The 20,534-nt window shown below is 42.4% G+C and overlaps 2 protein-coding genes across 3 annotated transcripts in view; one reads left to right on the plus strand and one right to left on the minus strand.

Annotated features, from left to right (window-relative positions):
- The window catches only part of ZDHHC3 (zDHHC palmitoyltransferase 3), a 31,494-nt gene extending 24,003 nt beyond the window's left edge, over positions 1-7,491 (minus strand). The window contains exon 1 of one of the 2 annotated variants that reach the window (XM_073333145.1): positions 7,383-7,491. The gene's annotated coding sequence lies outside the window, so the exon portion shown is untranslated. Of the gene's footprint in view, positions 1-5,547; positions 5,939-7,382 lie in introns of those variants that run through there. The other variant, XM_073333143.1, reaches the window with a different exon arrangement.
- A 271-nt stretch (positions 7,492-7,762) lies between these two features.
- Positions 7,763-20,534, plus strand: part of EXOSC7 (exosome component 7) — a 36,055-nt gene continuing 23,283 nt past the window's right edge. Inside the window, exons 1-3 of the mRNA XM_073333146.1 lie at positions 7,763-7,913; positions 9,382-9,483; positions 11,394-11,488. Coding sequence (XP_073189247.1) covers positions 7,857-7,913; positions 9,382-9,483; positions 11,394-11,488 — 254 coding nt within the window. The 5' untranslated portion in view covers positions 7,763-7,856. The remainder of the gene's footprint in view (positions 7,914-9,381; positions 9,484-11,393; positions 11,489-20,534) is intronic.

A 20,534-nucleotide genomic window follows, 5' to 3' on the forward strand; every position in this document is an offset into this window, starting at 1 on the left:
TTAAAGACACTCACATACTAAAGTGATGGGAGCCATATAAGTACAGTACCTAAAATAGATACACCATGACACATCATGCACATTTTAAAAATATATATCTCTAAACAGTTTTTAGATATACCCTCTCACTATTTCATTTCTATTCAAAGAATGAAGCTGCTGTGAAAATTATTATTTCGTAGCAAGGGGGCCTGTTTCATTATATCAAGTTGGACTGTGAGAATCTCCTTTCCTATTAGAAAGTATAGAAAAATCTGATATTCTTGAAGTTGTAAGGAAAATTCTACAGATTAACCCCAAAATTAATTTTAAATATCATCTCTAATCTAGAATTTCTTTACTGCAGTTTAAGCCTGGTATTTCTTGTTCTGTTTGCTGAGACTAACTGCCAAGAATAATTAATCCCTGTGCTCATTTTAATGTTCCTTTACATATTACATATTAATAATTTTAGTTGCTATCCTCTGAACATCACCCTTTAAAGTATAGTGCCCAAATGTGAACACAGTACTCCAAGTGAGGTTTAACCAATATGGAGTAAACCAGAATAGTTACGCTGCATGTTATATTGTGCTTTAACAACATGAATATCACAGCTGGGTTGGGATTTTTTTTTTTCCTTTGGCAACAAGCGTCACATTGATAGCTCTCTTGATTTATCACCCATTATAACACCTTGATCTTCCTCTCTCTGGCACTGTACTACTACCTTCCCATTCTTTCTTCATTCTATATTTGCGCATTTGAATATCCCTTCTTTATGTGCACTTCTTTATCTTACCTTTATAGAATCTCAGTGTACTGATTTCAGCCAGTTTTATTTCTGAAGACTGTACTGCATTTAAACCTCATCATCCAATTCACTGAGGAAAATACTGACAAGTGCCCACAGCACCCCATTCAACACTCCTCCATTCATCTGAATGGAGCATTAACACAATCTTTTTTGTCTCTAAGTCTACTCCTCAATACTGCTATATGCTAAGGATTTTCTAGAGGCTTCGGCTATCCCAAAGCCTGTGGTAGCAAGTATTCTGACTAGTCATCTACCTCAGTGGTTCCCAACCTTTCCAGACAACTGCACCCTTTTCAGGAGTCTGATTTGTCTTCCATACCCCCAAGTTTCACCTCACTTAAAAACTACTTGCTTACAAAATCAGACAAAAATACAAAAGTGACACAGCACACTAGTACTGAAAAATTGCTTATTCTCATTTTTACCATATAATTATAAAATAAATCAACTGGAATATAAATACTGTACTTACATTTCAGTGTATAGTATAATTTGTCTGTATGAAATTTGTTTGTACTGACTTCACTAGTGATTTTTACGTAGCCTGTTGTAAAACTAGGCAAATACCTAGATGAGCTGAGTACCCCCTGCAAGACCTCTGCGTACCCCTAGTTGAGAACCACTGACCTAGTGCAGGATATATAAGGGGAGTTGCTGATAAAACTTACTGCACTGCAATATTAAATAGATTGCAAGCAACCTTTTATTCCTTGAGTTCATGCACCCTGGAGTATATTCAACTACAATTAGGATAGTTTTAATTTCTAATCTTCTCTGAAATGACCTTAACATTGAGATTATGCTGATCTAGAGCATAGAACAAAGAGGATTCACTAGCTACTGTTAGTCACATCTGGACTACTTTACCTGGTCAGCTCATAGAGCAAATTTTTCATACTGTCCTCATTTCAACAGAACGATCAAGTAAGATGTATTACTATACCTCTTTCACAACTAAGGGCAGGAAAGTAGCATTCCGAGATATTATACTAAGATGCTTGTTACACTAAGGCTAAGTGTACACTACAGACCTATGTCAGTATAACTATGTCATATAACCCCTGAGCATGCAGTTATACCGACCTTCGCCTCCCATGTAGACAGCACTATGTCAACGGGAGAGCCTCTCCCATCAACATAGCTGTTGCCTCTCGGAGAGGTAGATTAACTGTGCTAATTGGCATAGCAGTGTCTTCACTTAAGCACAACAGCGGCACACCAATGCAACTTTTTAAGTGTAGACCTGCCCTAAGATAAGAAAAACTAGTCATTAAAAATGCAAACAAGCGAACAAGAATGTCATCATAAGACAAGTTCCCACATCTCTCGTACAGAAACCTATTAAGATTTGTAGTCACAGTTTCTTCTCTTAACCTCATCAGAGTAAAGAGAACGGTCCATAGGAAAGGCGAGAAATTGACAACTTTCTACCCAAGAGAGCAGCATAATAATTCTGTCTTCACTGCACTATTATGCCTGGTGAAAAGCATTCCTCTTAAACCCTATTCCTACAGCTGGATTAATAAAACAAATATTGTCATAAAAACTTCTTTGTGAAGGGCTTATCTTATTGAACAAGTTTTTAAATAGGTATGTGTAGTTTATCTATAACTGCAACATTTAAATAAAAACTAAGAATTGAAATAGAACCTTTATTATTAAAAATGATGCAAAATATTTCTAGCAAGAATTAATATGCTGAAAACCTTCCATTTATTTGGAAAAATAAAGTTTATTTTATGACAAAAAAGATCTGCAATTGCATCAAACTTCTGGGGTCCTTGTCTCTAAATTTCCGTGAACATTTTGTCCAAATGCAATACTTCTTATTATGATCAGTCCCACAGATGAAATAAGAACTACTCATGGTAGTAAATTCTACAGTCAAACAGCACTAGTGTTTGTAGGACTGGCTCTTTAAAGCACTTTTAAAGGCAATGACAGAAACAAACATGTAGCTTCACTTTTACATAAAAGTTTCAACATTGACAGTCATTACCTTATTTTAAAAAAAGCCTTTTTGTTGCTTTCATCAAATACTGAAAAACATAACTTTCACTGAAACTGGCCTCAAGATCCTACTGTCTTGTTGTAGATGGCAGTCATTTGCTGTAAAATATCAACACACTTTCTATGTTACCGTCATAATGGAACAATATGCTGTCATAATTTGAGTGAAAGCCTCTCTCCCTCTGGCTTATTTGCATCTTCATCACCTTGCATGTCCAGCACAGTAGTCTCATTTGTGTGTCTGAAAATATACTTGCCCTTATTTGGATTGGGAGCCAAGAAAAATCTAACAGAATTCTGATCTGCACTCTGGGAACAGATTCAAAAAAGGATTGCAGGTGAAAGATGAGTATTTGTGATTTATTTTCCTAGGTTTTCTCAAATGCTGAAGAGTTCTAGTGAACAATACCAAATTTATATATTTATGGAAAAATTATTTTATGATAATGTTGAAAGAGCTCTAGAAATATTCAAAAGTATTAAAAATAAATCAATAGGAATTACTTTTCACTAACATGCAGTGATTCTCAACCAGGGGTACATGTACCCCCCTGGGGGTACGCAGAGGTCTTCCAAGGGGTACATCAACTCACCTAAATATTTGCCTAGTTTTACATTAGTGATGTAAGTACAAACTAAAATTTCATACAATGGTTTGTTGGTACTGCTCTATATAAGTTACACTGAAATGTAAGTACAATATTTATATTCCAATTGATTTATTTTATAATTATATTGTAAGCATGAGAAAGAAGCAATTTTTCAGTAATCACGTGCTATGACACTTTTGTATTTTTATGTCTGATTTTGTAAGCAAGTTTTTAAGTGAGGTGACACTTGGGGTACGCAAGACAAAACAGACTCCTGAAAGGGATACAGTAGTCTGGAAAGGTTGAGAGCCACTGTCTTGTAGCATCGTAGTTTTAGGATGGCTTATACATAAAAGTGGAGGTCATAACTTTTATACAGTAGTATGCCGTTATAAGCCCCAATTAAACATCAAATGATGTACAAAGCACTTTTCAGATGAGTGCAAGTGTTTAACTGTTCACATACTTGTTAAAGATCTCACCGGCATTCAAACTTCTTTATTTTAATTCAATTCTAGGTTTCCAAGGCACTGTCCAACTGTTGAGGTTGCAGAATTTAAATCCCATGGCACCTCATTAAAGGATGTGTTTATATACTGTTTTGAACAGCATTGTTCAGTAACACAAACAGTGCTGGGATGCTGAAGGCCTAAATGAAGTAAAATAAACTTTTTTAAAATAGGTAAAAGTCTATTTAAAAAGAATAGGATAGGTTCCTGGGTTAGTGTTTTTGTTTTGTGGTTGCTGGTAAACACACACCACAGAAACCTATCCTTGCAACAAAGCCTGTTGCCAACTGTGTCCACATATCTATTCAGGGGACACCATCACAGGGCCTAATCACAACAGCCATATTATCAGAGGCTCGTTCACCTGCACATCTACCAATGTGATATATGCCATCATGTGCCAGCAATGCCCCTCTGCCATGTACATTGGCCAAACCAGACAGTCTCTACGTAAAAGAATAAATGGACACAAATCAGACCTCAAGAATTATAACATTCAAAAACCAGTCGGAGAACACTTCAATCTCTCTGGTCACTCGATTACAGACCTAAAAGTCGCAATTTTACAACAAAAAACCTTCAAAAACAGACTCCAACGAGAGACAGCTGAATTGGAATTAATTTGCAAACTGGACACCATTAAATTAGGCTTGGATAAAGACTGGAAGTGGATGTGTCATTACACAAAGTAAAACTATTTCCCCATGAAGAAAAGGAGTACTTGTGGCACCTTAGAGACTAACCAATTTATTTGAGCATAAGCTTTCGTGAGCTACAGCTGAATGCATCCGATGAAGTGAGCTGTAGCTCACGAAAGCTTATGCTCAAATAAATTGGTTTGTCTCTAAGGTGCCACAAGTACTCCTGTTTTTTTTGCGGATACAGACTAACACGGCTGCTACTCTGAAACCTATTTAAAACGAGACATCTTCCAGGGCTGCTGCATGGGATTTACCTTTTAAATAGTGCCAATGTGAAAATATCAGACTGGTGCAGAGACCAAATGTATGTTCCCTTGGCAGAAACAGCTCTAGTAAATGACATGTTGGGGCCTGATCCTGTGCTGTTTGAACACACCCCAACTCCCTCAAATTTCCATGGACTGCAGTAGACGTTTGAGGACCCCCAAAGAGCGTGGAAATGGGGTCCTGGCCGCCTGTGGGAGTTCTTTATATGCTCTGAACATACGCCAAAAAGACTATCGTTACGGGTGGAATGTGCATGGAGCACTTGTTTGTTTTGTATTCTCCTTAGCCACATACTCCCCGAGATTTCTCTCTCCCCAGCAGCCTGTGCATTGACTCACTTCTTCAGCCCCCACCCCTTTCCACCTACATCTCCCCAGCCAAGCGGAGAGGGATCCCACTGGAGCTCAGGCATTGCACGGCTCGAGCCACACCTGCCCTTGGGGACACCGGCTTCATCTTGCAGGAGCCCCCTGCTCACCCAGGCACGAGACAAGACCAAGCTCCACCTCGAGCTTCCTGACCCGCCTGTCGCCAGCCTGCATCTCCCTGCAGAGGGGGCGCGGCTGCTGCCGGCCCTGGCTAGGTGTGCGCGGCCGCTGCCGGTCCGCCCGCTGGCCGCCTTCCCAGGGCGAGCTAGAACCCCTCGAGCCGCGCTCCCGCGGGGCTCAACCTACCCGCATCCAGAGCCGCCGCCGCCGGTCCCCGCAGCTGCTGCTGGTCCAGCTCAGCGAGCGCGAGCTCCGAACCTCGCAGCCACCCGGGTCAACGTTCCGTCGCCCAACGCAACGTTCCATTCGCCTCGCGAGCCAGGGACGCCAAGCGCGCGACGCCCCGGGGCTGCTGCGGCAGCAGGCGCCAGTGGCTACCCGTGCTGCCCCCTATTGCTACTGGGAGGGGGCGAGACCAGGAAGTGAGCAGCACGGAGAACTTTCACTTCCTCAACACAGCGTCATCTCCTCCTCGGGACCTGGTCCCTCCCACAGAGACTGAGCAAAGCACGTACTCCGGTCCGGCTATTGAGGGAAGCCCAGGCGCGCAATATACTGCAATGCATTGGCCTCGTACAACAGTTTCTGTGCACTCGTTAAGCACCTGCTGTATCCACACACACACTGGGGTTGCTGCTGCTCCCATTGACCGCACTGGTGCAGGACGCATACGCATCTATATGTGCACACATTACATATATAGACATTTCCCACCCAATATCTGGATTGTTCAGTTTATATGTTACAACCTCTTCCCCCTTTTTCTGTTTTGTTTATTTAAACTGCAAAATGTTTGGGACAGGGCCTATGGTGTTTCTTTGGTGCCTATCCCTAATTTGGGGTCTTTCCGTGATACTAGAAAAGAAGAACAAAAAGACTAGCATATGTATATGTAAGCTCAAAAGCTTGTCTCTTCCACCAACAGAAGTTGGTCCAATAAAAGATATTACCTCACCTTGTCTGTGTGTTATACACACATTTTTCATAACATGCATATAAAGACGTGTCCTACATCCACCTTGTGTATTCACATACTGGTACACACTAGTCACTACATATATATATGAGTATGCAACAGGAGTTGCTGCTGCTCAGCACTTTTGTATTTACAGCTTAAGCCAGGCCAAGTGGCTTGTGAGCATCCAAAGTGCTCTAGTATAAAACATGCCAGAATATAGCTGGAATTATAGTCACTTCCATTGACTCACTCCTTATTATATGGGCAGGTAGCACACAGTCCATTATTAAGGTTGCCAGACACTTTCTATTATTTGACCCTGTTTTCAGTCGCTTATAACTTTGTCAAACTTTAACTGTTTGGGGCAGAATTTTACATGCCGCAGAGAACATCGTTAAAGAAATATATGTTGCTTTGCCCATCTTAAAAAATTCTGGCAACCTGTTATTTGAGAAGCTCAGGTACCCTCTTGTTTTGGAGCAGGGACATAAAATTGACTGGCATGCATTAAATAAGGCATGGGTCCACACACTGAATTATAAGCAAAAAACCGAAATGTTAAAACACTCAAGGACTTTCCATCCTTTAGGAAAAATGGTAAAGACAGTCATAGTGCAGACACACAAGAGAGGGCAAATTCACGTTGCACATAGGGTTGCCAATTTTGGTTGTATTCCTGGAAGTTTCATCACATGACATCATCTTTAATTAAATATTAATCTTTAATTCCTGAAGACTCTGGGGCAATCCTGGTGGGCTGGCAACCCTAGTTGCACAGGTAACCTTAGCTCTGACATCTCCTAATTTTTGACAGCCTGACTGTGCAATTTAACATAGTTTTTCATGTGCACTATCTGTTGAAGATTTGCAATTTGCTGTGTGACACTGTGTAACCAGGGGACAAAACAAGGACAGACAGACCACAGAACTCAGTCCCCCACTCTGTGCTTTGTCAGCTAACATTTCAGTCCTTTCTTGAGAGTTTTCATCTGTTTTTAATGTATTTATAACACAGAAGGGCTTTGGTCCTCCACAGGGCCGTGCCTCTGAGGTGACACCTTACCCACAGGATGCACATCCGGGCACCATGCAAGACACGCACACCGCGCCACTCCGGTAGGCTCACAGGCAAGAACGCACGTGCACGCACGGAGCGCGTTCACACAGGGACCCCAGGACTCCCCTCTGCGCCTCTACTAGTCCCACGTGGGACCATTTCTTCCCCTCCCCCCACTCAAGCCCCGCCCTCCCCGACCGCCGCTGGGCGTCACACGCTAGGGCCCGCCCAGCTCCCCCCCCCCTCTCTCCGTAACGCGCGCACCAACCGGGCCGTGACTCAGAATCACCCAGAGAGGGCGGGGGGGGAGGGGAGACGGTGCTCGCGCGCCCGGCCTCAGGCAGGCATCACAACGCGGATGACGTAATTACGCGCGGGTGGAGGAAGGAAAGGAAACGTCGCGGGAGTTAGCTTCGTCGCGTTTGGGTGACGGCATCACCGGGCGGCGGCCGGCGTCGCGCCTGGAGCCCGGCGCGCGGCATGGCGTCCGTGGTGCTGAGCGAGGCGGAGAAGGTCTACGTCGTGCACGGTATCCAGGTAGCGGGCGGGGCCGTGGGGGCGGGGCCCGAGGGCGTGGGGCGGACGGGGGTGGTAGTGATTAGCCTCTGCCGTCCTTCCCCTCCCCCCCTCCCCCCCCCGCCACTTGTGGCCGGGTGCCCGCAGAGCCGCTCGCCGGTGCGCGTTTGGCCAAGGCGAGATTTGCGACCTGCGCCGAGTGTAGATTGCAGCTGTGATCGGGCCAGTGGGGCACGAGAGCCCGTGATTGTGTCCTTAGCGAGATCCCTGTCCTCTGACCGGCCTCGGCACAGCACCCTTAAATAAACAGCCTGTAGCGGCTCCCCTGAGAGGGAAGATTCTGATCCTGGGTTTTCTGCCAGTGCAGCTCCATTGAGGCTGCGGTGGAGTTGTTTGGGATGTATAGCTATGTAACAAATAGTAAGGTTTGATCTCCTGCCTGCAGTACACATCTCAGATAGTACAAAGCCATGAAAGTTCCTAGATATGTTCTTTCTGCAACAGGATTTTTTTTTTTTTTAACTGGAGTTGCTATCTTAGGTCTGGTCTGCACTTAAAAGTTTTGCCCACGTAGTTGGGTGGGGTGCTTTTTTTTTGGTCAGCATATTTATGCTGGTAAAAGCCAAGGTAGAGACCGTTTATATCATCAAAAAAAGCCTTGTGCCTGTATTTCAGGGAAGAAGGTATATTTGCAAAATAACTTTTTTGCTGGTATAAAGTATGTTTACACTAGGAGGGTTTACTGGTATAGCTATTACCAACAAGCATCTTAAGTGAAGGCAAGGTGTATGGACAGTTTATTATTTTGCTTAAAGGCACCGGTAACTTTGGCTGGCAATTCAAACTACCCAGTTCTTTCTCCATAATCAATTTATGTATGTATTCTCTGGAGGCCCCAACTATGATCAGAGCCTCATTATGCTAGTTGCTACAAAAATACAAAGCTATTGCCTTAAAGAGGTTAGCATTTAAGGCCCTGATCCTGCAATGAGCTGTGGACACAGGTTTCCATCTATTCATAGGGAGCTGCACTGAAGCTGAAAGGCATCTGCCCACGTGGAACTTGTTGCAGGATCAAGACTGAAATACTCATTTTCTAAACTTAGTTTCTAATGTATTCCTTACGCCACCCGTTCCTAAACCGAATTTTGAACCCCTTGATAATCTGTACCTTAATCCCTGATAACCAGAAACTTCTATGCTTAAATTCTGAACTGTTTTCTTTTTACTTCAACGTTATCTTAATAAAATTATTACTTTCTATCTCCATTTTACAGTTCATGCAGGAAGTCAGTAACTGAACTGGGAATTAAATTAGATCTTTCAAGTCATACTCCAGCACTTTAACTACAAGACCATCTGTTTTTCTCCATTTAGCTTTGTTAATCCCAGATAAAAATGTGGAAGTTATTTTAAATTTCCATTTGACTTATTGTTAATATGGATCAGTTATATTGCTTAACAAAACTATGGTAATGGCTATGCTTAGGAGGATCTTCGGGTAGATGGCCGTGGCTGTGAAGACTATAGATGTATTGAAGTGGAAACAGATGTTGTATCAAACACAAGTGGATCTGCAAGAGTGAAGCTTGTAAGTACAGATACGAGGAGTTTTTATGTATTGCTAGTTGAAGCTCCTAAATTATCATGAATCTGAGGTTGTAGGTCAAGTCCAGACCTTATCACAGTGTTTGTATTTTTTAATACTTTTTATTTGTATTTATTTGTATTTGTATTTTTAATACTTTTTTAACACTCTTTAATACAAACATAAAAATACACACAATAACAGTATTCACTTTATGTATCATTACTATCTGAAATATACACTACAGTATTAACAGAAATTTGACTTTGATGATATGTAGCACAAACTGAAGCTCCCGTTCATTCCCCTGCACCACCTCCTAACTGTCTGTGACAGATATTGCAACCCTGTTCAGTGTCTTTGGGATCCATTGTTTTAAATGAATGGTTTATGTATGATTGTGTTCTGCTCCATGGGGGTGGGCTACAACTGCTCCTCCAGGAACTAAATAACAGAGGGGTGATTAAGGCAAATCAGGCAGGTTGTAAGCCCGGAGAGAAGTACAACCTCCTTGGGGACACTCACATATACTGGTTCAAACTGGACTCTCCAGAGACCAGCAAACAAAGAAGGGACTTTTGGATAAAGAGCCTGACTCAAGGCTGCCTTTCTGATCCAGCAAATGGACAGGACCTTCTGACCTGAAGGATGGGGAGGTGGGGGCAGTATGCCTTGCAGAAGGGTTGGAAGGACTTGCCCTACTAGGGCCCATAAGACTAATGGGTAATCTCTGGTGAGCTTTTAGCATGCATATTGGAACTCTTATGGCTTTTGAAGTGTTTTCTCTGTAATGCTTTTGTTTTAAGAATAAATATGCTTGCTTAGCACACAGCTCCTTCTATCTTATAACTGCAGGCAATATACTGGTCATAGCCTTTGGAAAGAAAGCCAGGCACTGGCCTGGTTAGGCCGTCTGGCTTGCTGGGGATAGTATAGTGTAATCTGCGGAACTGTGCAGCCTTAAAACTCCAGTCAGGAGAGCATGGAACATAGATCTCTGCCCATGAGAGACGCTGGCTGGGAGCCAAAAATTTTTAAGTGAGTGCCCTCAAGGGACTGTAGGGCAGGGGAATACAGGTGGATTGAGCCTGAAACTGTGACACCGTCCATAAAGAATGGTTACTTGGCCCTGGTCTACTCTACAATCTTATGTCAGAATAACTTCATTGCTCAGGGATGTAGAAAATCCACACCACTAAGCAACGCATCATACCAACCTAACTCCCGGTGTAGAGAGCGCTATGTCGATGGGAGGGCTTTTCCCGTCGACATAGCTACCGCCTCTTAGAGAGGTGGAGTATTTACACTGACAGGAGAAACTCTCCTATTGGTATAGGTAATGTCTTCACTAAGTGCTGTAGCTGAACCCTGGCAGTGCTGTAAGTGTAGACAAGCCCTTGCGGTGAGCGAGATCTATTGACAAAGTACATTGAGGTCAGGGGAAGCTGAAATAATCCACCATGTAAACCTGTGAAAGTAAAGTCAGTAGTATGACTAATAAATAGAGAAATAATTCTTCAGTGTTCGTATCCCAACAAAGTAAAACTGCTGCTTTAATGGCTGTTGTATGTATAGACAGTGGCTATCGCTCAGGATATTAGAATAGTTCTGCATATGTTTTTATTCCAGGACTGAATTTATAAAGTCATGGATATTTAAAATGTCCTGTTAGCATAGAGAAATTTTGTGCATACATAGGGTTTATTTCAGGAAACGTTCTCAAGCTTAACACTGTCTCTTTGAAAGCTTTGATTTATTAAATACTGGGTCATGCTCAAAATGCTATTTGGCAGAATAGTTTGTGTAGATAACATAAAGATAAAAATTAATAAAAGTTTGACCCCATGTGGATAAATTGTACAAGCTATGGCGTGGAATATTTTTCTGGTTGAGTGATGCTGGTATTTTAACAGGGACATACGGACATCCTGGTAGGAGTCAAAGCTGAAATGGGAACACCGAAGTTGGAGAATCCAAATGAAGGATACCTTGAATTTTTTGTTGATTGGTAGGTACAACAAGGAAGAGTACCGTAAGCCCAGTACTTTGAGTGAATAATGAGTTTTGAAAAGCTGTTGATCTAAAGTATATTCCTTAATTCCATTGGCCTGCTGTAGTGGTCTACATAGTAGAAATAAGCTATTTTTTTGCTTTAGTTGATGGTAAAATTTGGGGAAATGCTCTGCTACTCCTGCAGAATCACTGTTTTGCTTGATTCTAGAAATGACAAGCAGAAAATAAAGGGACAGTGTCAACTTGGTAAGCAGACTTTTGCTGAAATACCCAAGATTATCATAACTGGAAAAGATTAGAAGAGAGAATTTTTTTTTTCCAGTTTGTTTACTCTTTGTGCATTTCAGAACTTTGTAGACAGTTTGTCAGTTCCCCCTGTTCTCTTTGGGACTTTGACAAAAAGAAAATGAGAGAGAGAGAAGATCCATTTTTTAAAAAATGATAGGTACGCTCAGGGTTGGGTATGCTACCTGAAACTATTTTTTCTTTTATTGGATTGCCTAGATTTCAAGTGTACAAATAATTTGTCCTGAGAACCCCTGCTTTAGAGGTTTGATAATAGATGTATTGACGCTGCTTGAGGTAACTGCTCGGTAATCTGTTTGTAATATAAACAAAAGAACTGTTAGTGGGTTGCTTTGATTTGTAAACATTATGGTAATTAGAAGTTGTCCTTTTTTTATTTGAACACAATAACCCTATGAATTCTAGATACAACAGTTACCTGCCTTGAAAATAACATTTTATTTACATTTTATTTACATGAACCAGGGTTCATGTTTAAGCATGTTTCTGACTTTCTTGACCCTGAATGAGGCATTACTGTGGACAGCTTTCCAGTGAGCAGGATTATGGAAGGAGCTAGAGGGAGTCCAAGAGCCCCAGCTTGCAGGTTGCTTTAAGAGTTGTCACAGTCACCACCTAGCGTAATTAAGGGTTACACATGCTGCCATTTAGGTGGGAGCATGGGGCATGTTAGGTAGACTTTCCAAAGCTCTACTTCAGTTACGGAACAGTCACTTTAGACTGCAGCGTTTCTCAAATGCAGCCACCAGGGGCTTTTCTTGCGGCCACAGCTTCCTGGGCTGTTGTTGGGTGGGGGGGGGGAAGAAGAAGCAGCAGCCCCTTCCCCTTCCTGGTGCTCCTGGATGCACTGCCTTGGTGTTGGTTACTGGGGCTTCCAGCAGGGGTTGGGCCTGAACCCCTTCTGGAGACACCTGGGGCACAATGCTGAAGGAGCAGGCAGCCGGTGAGTTCCGCACCTTTTCAGAGGTGGTGGGGCTCAGGCTTTGGGCTTTAGCCCGGGGGTGGCGGGGAGGCAGTCTCCAGCCATGCGGCTTTGGGTTCTGTCCTCTGCGGGGCTTCAGGTCCCCCCCCGCCACATGCCCTTAGCCTCTGCTGCTTCCCCTGATCTTCCATCCAGGGCTTAATTTGTTCCCAGACTTGCGGGGCTGAGTAATTCTGCTGTGAAAAGTGATACTTGTATGTATGGTAATATCACTTTTCATAGCACATTTAGTAGCTAGTAATAAATAAATTCCAGCGCTTTGGATGTGCATATTTATTTTTCCTAAAGCTAATTAAGTATTTTAGGAAAAAGTGTGAGAGTGGCCACAAGCAAGAGTTGGTGGGCGCACTCTGAGGCCATCAAATAATTTGTCCTGAGAACCCCTGCTCTAGAGGTTTTATAATAGAAGTGCTGACGCTGCTTGAGTTAGCTGCTCGGTAATCTGTTTGTAATATAAATAAAAGAACTGTTAGTGGGTTGCTTTGATTTGTAAACATTTGGTAAACTTCTTCACTCCAAACTGGAAGCACCACTTCTTCTCCCCAAGTATAGGGCTCCTTGACGGTCTTCTATAGTTTAGATTTTAGTACATAGAGGAAGTGCAAGAATTGCTTGGGGTGTGGAATTCCAATTATTTTCAATCTCCATTCTACTCCATTCCACTCCCTTCATAAGAATATAGAAACTAAGAGACTGGATAAGACCTGGGGTCCATCTAGTCCCATTTCTTTTTCTCTGCTAGTGGCCAGCACCCAACTGTTTCAGAGCAGGGAGCACAAAACTTTTCAGTAGGCAGATATGGGTAATTTCTGCCCACCTCTGACCTAGGGAAGTCTTTCTTACCTTTAATAATGAAATATTGGCCCTGAAGAATTAGGTTTTATCACTTCCAAATTATGTTTTTAAGTATTTACTATTAAAACTCTGGATATTGCTATCCTTATAAATGGCCAATCCCTTTTTGAATTTTGCTCAATTCTTGGCCCCAGTGACCCTCACCAGGACTTGGTCCCTTACTCCTTCTGTCCATCACATGAGTCTCATGCTATTCCATATTTTTCTGTTTTAAAAAAGAAAAACTTAATTCATTGCACCACAGCCAAAGCTTTGACACTGCGGGAATACTACATTCACATAATGTTCACATATCTCACATGTCACAGAGCCTTTGGCTCTCCAAATTGCAAGATCTAAGTTAGGATCAGAGCCCTGTGTTTGGAGGAGAACATCAACATATGAGTTCATTTTTCTTCTGCAGTTGTTGGTAGAGGAGTGTCTGGCAGGGAGCTTTTTCTTCCCCATCTGGTCCAGCTGCCAGAGAGAGGGAGAGGTCTGGCCTCTGAGTTGCAAAACTTGAAGAGCCCAAAATTGTTTTGTTTGGCTTCAAGGCTGGTCCTGACCAATACTAAATGGAAGAAGCCCAAGGCTGAGGGCTGCTACCTCCTACTCCCTCCTTCTGTCACTCAGTAATGTTGAATGAAACCAACTGCCTGTGAGAGTTTTGTGTGTGTGTTAACAAATGTCCGGTGCTGTTCATCAGTTAGTTTGGAGAGATGCCCAGTAACAAGTACCCTAAGGGGCCACAGAAATTCATTGTAGCATTGTTTTCATCAACAGCTAATATTACAAATCATCAAATGTTTCTTAAATTAGTTTAGTTTTAGATTCTATTTTATAATTGCCAAAGAGATAGAGGCAGATGTGAGGGCTGGGATGATTGGAGAACCTCTCCCTGAACTGGCAGTCCTCGCTGACCTCCTGTATGTAAGGTGGTTTTCCCTCAAGGTAATAACATAAGGGTAAGAGCCTGGCTCTGGAGACCTGAATGTTGAGTTTCAGAATGCCCAAGCCATCAGAGGACATGCATGTCTAGGTGTCAGAAAGATTTTTAAAATAAAATTTGAAGTTTTTGGCATAAGCCTTTGTTTCCCTGTAGAGTATGGTATATCCAAATGTGGTGATACCAGTAATCTTTATGTGTAGTTGTAATGTATGACACTTTTTCAGGCTGCCACTAGATGGTGGTAATTGTGCATAATTTTACAACTGGGTCTCTGTTATTGTAGAAGTTGCTTATTGTAGAAGTTGCTTATATGGTGCTTTTGGTTTTTATTTTTTCAAATTAAGATTTTTTTCTCAGTGCTGATTGTGCCATCCTTATAATGGTTACTATCTGAGATTCTTTCTTGGCTTCTTGTAGATTTTAAAATCTAGTTTACTAGAGCTGATTTAGCCATGCAGACATATGTGATAATCATCTTCCATACCATTTCCTTGCACCACCACCACCCTTTTTTTTCTATCCCCTTATTCTGTTTCTCTCTTCTCCTGAACGGGGAGAGGAACATTTATACCTCTTTAAACTATGCACAGTGCCACTCCTTGGAATGGACGATTTGGGTGCACTGTTAGATGATGATGGAATTTGTTCTGTTTTCCCCAAAAGCAATGTAAGGAGTGGGAGTCCTAGATCTCTGTTACACACTGGAATGCTGCTGCATCAGCAGGATAGCTGCATTTAAAAAAAGTGATGTTTTTCTTGCTTATAACTTTTGTAAAATATTGACTTGTTGGTTTTGTGACTATAATAATCTGTCATTTTTTGTGGTATAAAATAGTAACGAGAGAGAGCCCGTACGACAATTGAATCTGTATGCAGTGATGCTTTCAGAGTACATGCTGGATATTTGGTTTAGAATGAAATTAACAATGAGGGAGAGTTATACCTTTGTCCCCGGGTCTGGCCATTTGCTTCTCCAGGTTGAAGGGAAGACTCACTTTAGCTCCTGCTGGACCTGTTTCTCTAGTACATGCACGGAAATGTAGGGACCACATCCACTTGAGGTGTTTCTTAGGTGTAACATCCTATAGCTGGTGGACTGTTCTGTTGATGACCTCATGCAATATCATAATCATTTTGTTGCTCAGCCATCAGTAAGGCTCTTAAATATTGTTTTCAGATCTCATGTGTCATGTACTATATAGATAACTTCATGATAAATGAAATACAAGGAGTAGAGGCTAAAGTTCTCATAACACTCATGTTTCGAGGTCAGCCAGTTGGGACGTCTCAGTGCTTGAATCGTGTGCTGTGGTTTGTGTGAAGATGAAGAGAATTTATTTTTTCTCTTCATAAAGTCTATGAAGCTTGGTAGATAAACTGCAGTTCTCAACCTTAGGGACATGTCAAACTTTCTAGAGGGTATGGAGCACTTTGTCACTGGAGTTGCAATGCCACTTGTTCAAATTTGGCCTGGCCACTCCTCCATCATAATGGTGGGGTGGCTGAGCCAAATTTCAGTGAGTGGCATTGTAGCCAAGCATGTGCAGTCGTCATGCCCACTAGCACTCTATGATGCTGAAACTGAGACATACTGGACAGAAAACATTGTGAATATTAATGTATGTCTTTTTAAAAGGTTCCTGGCCTATGCATAGTTAGTTAACAAAAAGAAAAGGAGGACTTGTGGCACCGTAGAGACTAACAAATTTATTTGAGCATAAGCTTTCGTGAGCTACAGCATCACGAAAGCTTATGCTCAAATAAATTTGTTAGTCTCTAAGGTGCCATAAGTCCTCCTTTTTTCTTTTTGCGGTTACAGACTAACACGGCTGCTACTCTGAAACCAGTTAGATAACAGGATCAGAGGACTGATTTACTGAAAGGAGAATCCCATTTGTTGGAATCAATCTATTGATGGCCCCAGTTCCATCTAAATTACATTCAAAATTCCCATTTTGTAAAGGGTGGGCACTCCAAGAAAAGGGGTTGGGAGTGGAGAGGTTGGAGGGATGTATTTTAAAAAATGTTGAGAACCCCTGATTTAGTGGAACTGGCCATAGCAGGAGGAAGGAAAGGGAGAGGAGGGACAGGATGGGCAACTAGATGACTGTTTTTAAGCTGTAGAAGCTCACATTTATTCTATTCTATTTATGAATAGAAGTGCTTTCATTTGGAGGGATTCACTGCATCAGTCTGGCAGAAACAAATGCCACATGTCTGGCTTTTTCAGCCAGTTTAGCTCATCAAAGTTCTAAATGTGCTAAGAGAGCTTCTGGGTGCTATCTGCATGTTAGAGTTATGGGGAGGTCTGGAGCTCACTGCTGATGGAAATAATGAGAGTGCCTCCTTAAAGGATGGCAAGATGTTCTAACCAATTCTACCAGCCTGTAGATGGGGGTAGAGAAGCTTAAAGCAGGTGCCCGTCTAGACCATTTACTTAAGGTACTTTATTTTGTAAATCTGTACTTTTCACTGCAGAAAGTACATGGTCTGTAGTGAGATCTTTTAATTAGGTGCCAATGTAATACAAAAGTTCAAGAAAGCAGATTTGAAAATTGCAGTGGGAACCCCAGCTCTGAATTTCTTGACTTCCACACAATGAAAATTTCATCCTGAATGCATTGGGAATGTAGGTTTATTTTGATGTGCATATAATTAGCTGTTAAACTCCACCAAAATTTACAAACCCAGTTTGCTTTTAATTTAAGACTAAATTGTACGGTGCAAATAAATGATGTATTCATTAATATCTCTGTATACGCAAATTGTCCTTAGAAGCTTCCTATGTTCCTATTTAATCATATAATGAAAACTTAATGTTTTTATTAACTACCTGAGGCCTGAAACAGGAGGGTGGATAGAAGTCAGTAGGAGATGAAATAAACTAAGCTATTCAAGAGGAAGCAGCTGGACTGATAACCTCAGGACTGCTGACATGGAGAGGTAGTCTGTGATGGAGGCTTCCTTACACTGGATTCCCTAGAAACTCTTGATTCTCCTAGAATGTGGCTGAGAGCTGTTTCTTAACTTTGGAGATTTTATTTTAAGTAGTAGTCAGGAATAAGAATAGCACACTCCCTTTGGCCCCTGCTAGATCTGTGTGTGTTCTACAAATAAGTTTTTCTGAACTCTACTTCTGAGATTTTTACAGTGGGCAAAGTATTTCAAATGAGTGAATGTGAACATCTCTGCTACTACACTACTGTGATATCCAGTGACCTTAGGGTGGCAGTATTTACCATGTATTTGGAAGTGACGTGGCTAGGTGTAGATCAAGGCGTAGTCCCTTGCAATTAATAAAATGATTAAGGTTATGATAAAATTCAGCGACACAGTTATCCAGATCAAATGCGCTAAGGCCTGGTCTACACTTTCAGATTAGATTGACCTAAATATATTGCTCAAGGCTGTGAAAATCATCTTGCTCTGAGCACTGTGGTTAGGTCAACCGAACCCCCAGAGCAGATGCAGCTAGGTTAACGGAAGAATGTTTCTGTTGACCTAGCTACTGCCTCTCGCAGAGGGGATTTTTCTGCCCGTGTAGGGAAGTGTGTATGCTATAGCGCTCCAGCGGCATTGCTGTAGTGGCTATAGTGTAAGTCTGTCATTTCTTACAGGGACAGTACTCCAGTTGGCCAAGTAAAAATTTCAGCATTTGACTCCTAGTTAATGCAAGTAAAAACTAAAGTTTTGAAAAAATAGCTTTTATACCTGCATTATGAGACCTGCAGAATTTTAATAAGCAAAATTGGGGTTCAGTTTTGCAGTCCTGTTTAGACACGAATGGTTCCACTGGCTTAAATGGGAGATACATTTGCTGAATTGAGCCCTTCATTAGTATGTAATTTAATAATTCTGGTGATAAGGCTCTTTTTAAATTTGATTATAGTTCTTCTGCGTGGGATTATAATTTTGGCTCATCGTTAATTGTGTAATCTTATTACAATGTGGCATTTATACATCTGCAAATGATAACATCCTGCCTTTTATTAGGGACCTGGAGGAAAAGGAAAAACAGTTAAAGCGTTTGAAATGTAAAGTATTAAGTAAGGCCTTCATTTTTAACAGCCTTTATTTCCTTTCTTTCTCTCCGTCACTCTGGAGAGAGATTTTTAAAAGGAACCCCACAGTGTAATGGACAGTCTTTTAGGTGAAAAAGGAGAAATTAGTTGAGATTGGCTGGAGCTGTTCTTGTTGAAGTCTGATCCTGTTTCGTAGAAGACAAAACAAGACACACACACAAGTGGGGAGAAGAGAACAGCAAAGATAGAAAGTGCATTTTCTTTCTCTGGTGTTAACTATTACTTGCAACCTCACTGCTGGAAAAACATAGGCCCAGCACACAGTCTTATCCATCACTCTGAGACCTGGCAAAGTTGTACAATGTTGCACTGTTTAAGGCATTACTTTTGACTGCCTTTTTCTGATCAGAGGCTCACAGCAGTGTTGCAAAATACACAGTCTTAGCCGGTTAAGCCAGACTCTTACTAAACAGAAGGCAAAGGAAGAGAGAAAGGAAAAAAGAAGAAATAAGGTGGGGAAAGAGGACAAATGATGGGAAAGTGTGTCTGTGACAAAGTCTTACATGCCAGGTGTATTCAAGATGTAACCAATGATGGTGGAGGTGTGTTGCGGTTCAAATACAAGACAACACAAAGCTTTAAGCAAGCAAGCAGGCAGGTCTGCCAACGGGCTGCTCCTGTCAGCTTAGGTGTAGCCATGCTAGAGTACTGGGAAGAGAGGTTCGCATAAGCAGCGAGCATCATCTCATTCCCTATTTCCTCAGGGCGATGACATACTGGAATAAGGCACATACCTAACAATTCTTCAGCTGCTACAAAATCAGATAAACAAAAGTGGGTAACATTTGCTATTGAAGCCAATCTTTCCCATAGGTTATATGTCATTCGGGCCCGTAACAGAGGAGGCACTCCCGAGACAACCCCTACAGGAAATAGCAGGCACATAAGGCATACAATCAATACAGAATTAGCAGTGATTTGGGCGAGAATGGCCACAAACAGAGTCTCAGGAGTCTCTGGCTGTTGGCTTGCTGCCAGTCTTTGTTGAGCCGCGGCGACCAATGCTTTCACTGCTCCCCATGTCACAGGCTGGCTTGGGACGCTACGCCTCCTCCGTCTCTGTCCCGCCATTGTCGACCCGGGAGGCACCGCGTTCTCCTCCAAGGTCAGCTAAAACTCCGGTATGGGGTTCGACAGCCCCTGGTGCCACGCCATGCTGTTTCAGTGCCGGTTGCACACACCGGGCCGGAACCCACAACGGTCCTGCAGGGAGAGACACAGCAGCATATCCCTGTCCCCAAGTAATTAAAGGTACTGGGCCCAACCATTGCGGATCGGGCAGCTGACGGTAATAGACACGTGGTCTTTCCAATACCTCGGACTTATGAAAATGCCAATCCGCGGGGGTCTGCTGATCTGTATTCAGTGTTAAATTATTTAAAGGAAACAAAAGGACATGCAATTGTTGCTGAATGTCTCCTAAGGTTCGGAGACGCAGCTCCCCTTGTTTTAATTGTTTGTCGAGCAAGGTTTTTAGCGTGCGATTTGCATGTTCAACAATGGCTTGGCCCGTGGAATTATAAGGGATCCCGTATTTGAGATGGACATCCCATCGGGCACAAAAGGTGGAGAGGGCTGTGGAGCAATAGGCTGGGGCATTATCCGTTTTTATCTGGCTTGGGCAACCCATAACAGCAAAACAGGCTAGCAAATGGTGAATAACTTTGGGAGTGGCTTCCCCATGCTGTGGGGTCGCCCAGAGGAATCCCGAATAGGTATTAATGGAAACATGTAAAAACGAATAGGGGCGGAATTGTGGCACGTGAGTGACATCCATTTGCCACAGCTGATTCGCTGCGGTACCTCTGGGGTTAACGGCATAAGAAAAGGTAGGAGCAGCAGCGGTACAGTGGGGGGCAGGAACGAACAATAGAATGTGCATGATCAG

This window comes from Lepidochelys kempii, chromosome 2 (genome assembly GCF_965140265.1).
Source record: "Lepidochelys kempii isolate rLepKem1 chromosome 2, rLepKem1.hap2, whole genome shotgun sequence".
NCBI classification, from domain to species: domain Eukaryota; kingdom Metazoa; phylum Chordata; order Testudines; family Cheloniidae; genus Lepidochelys; species Lepidochelys kempii.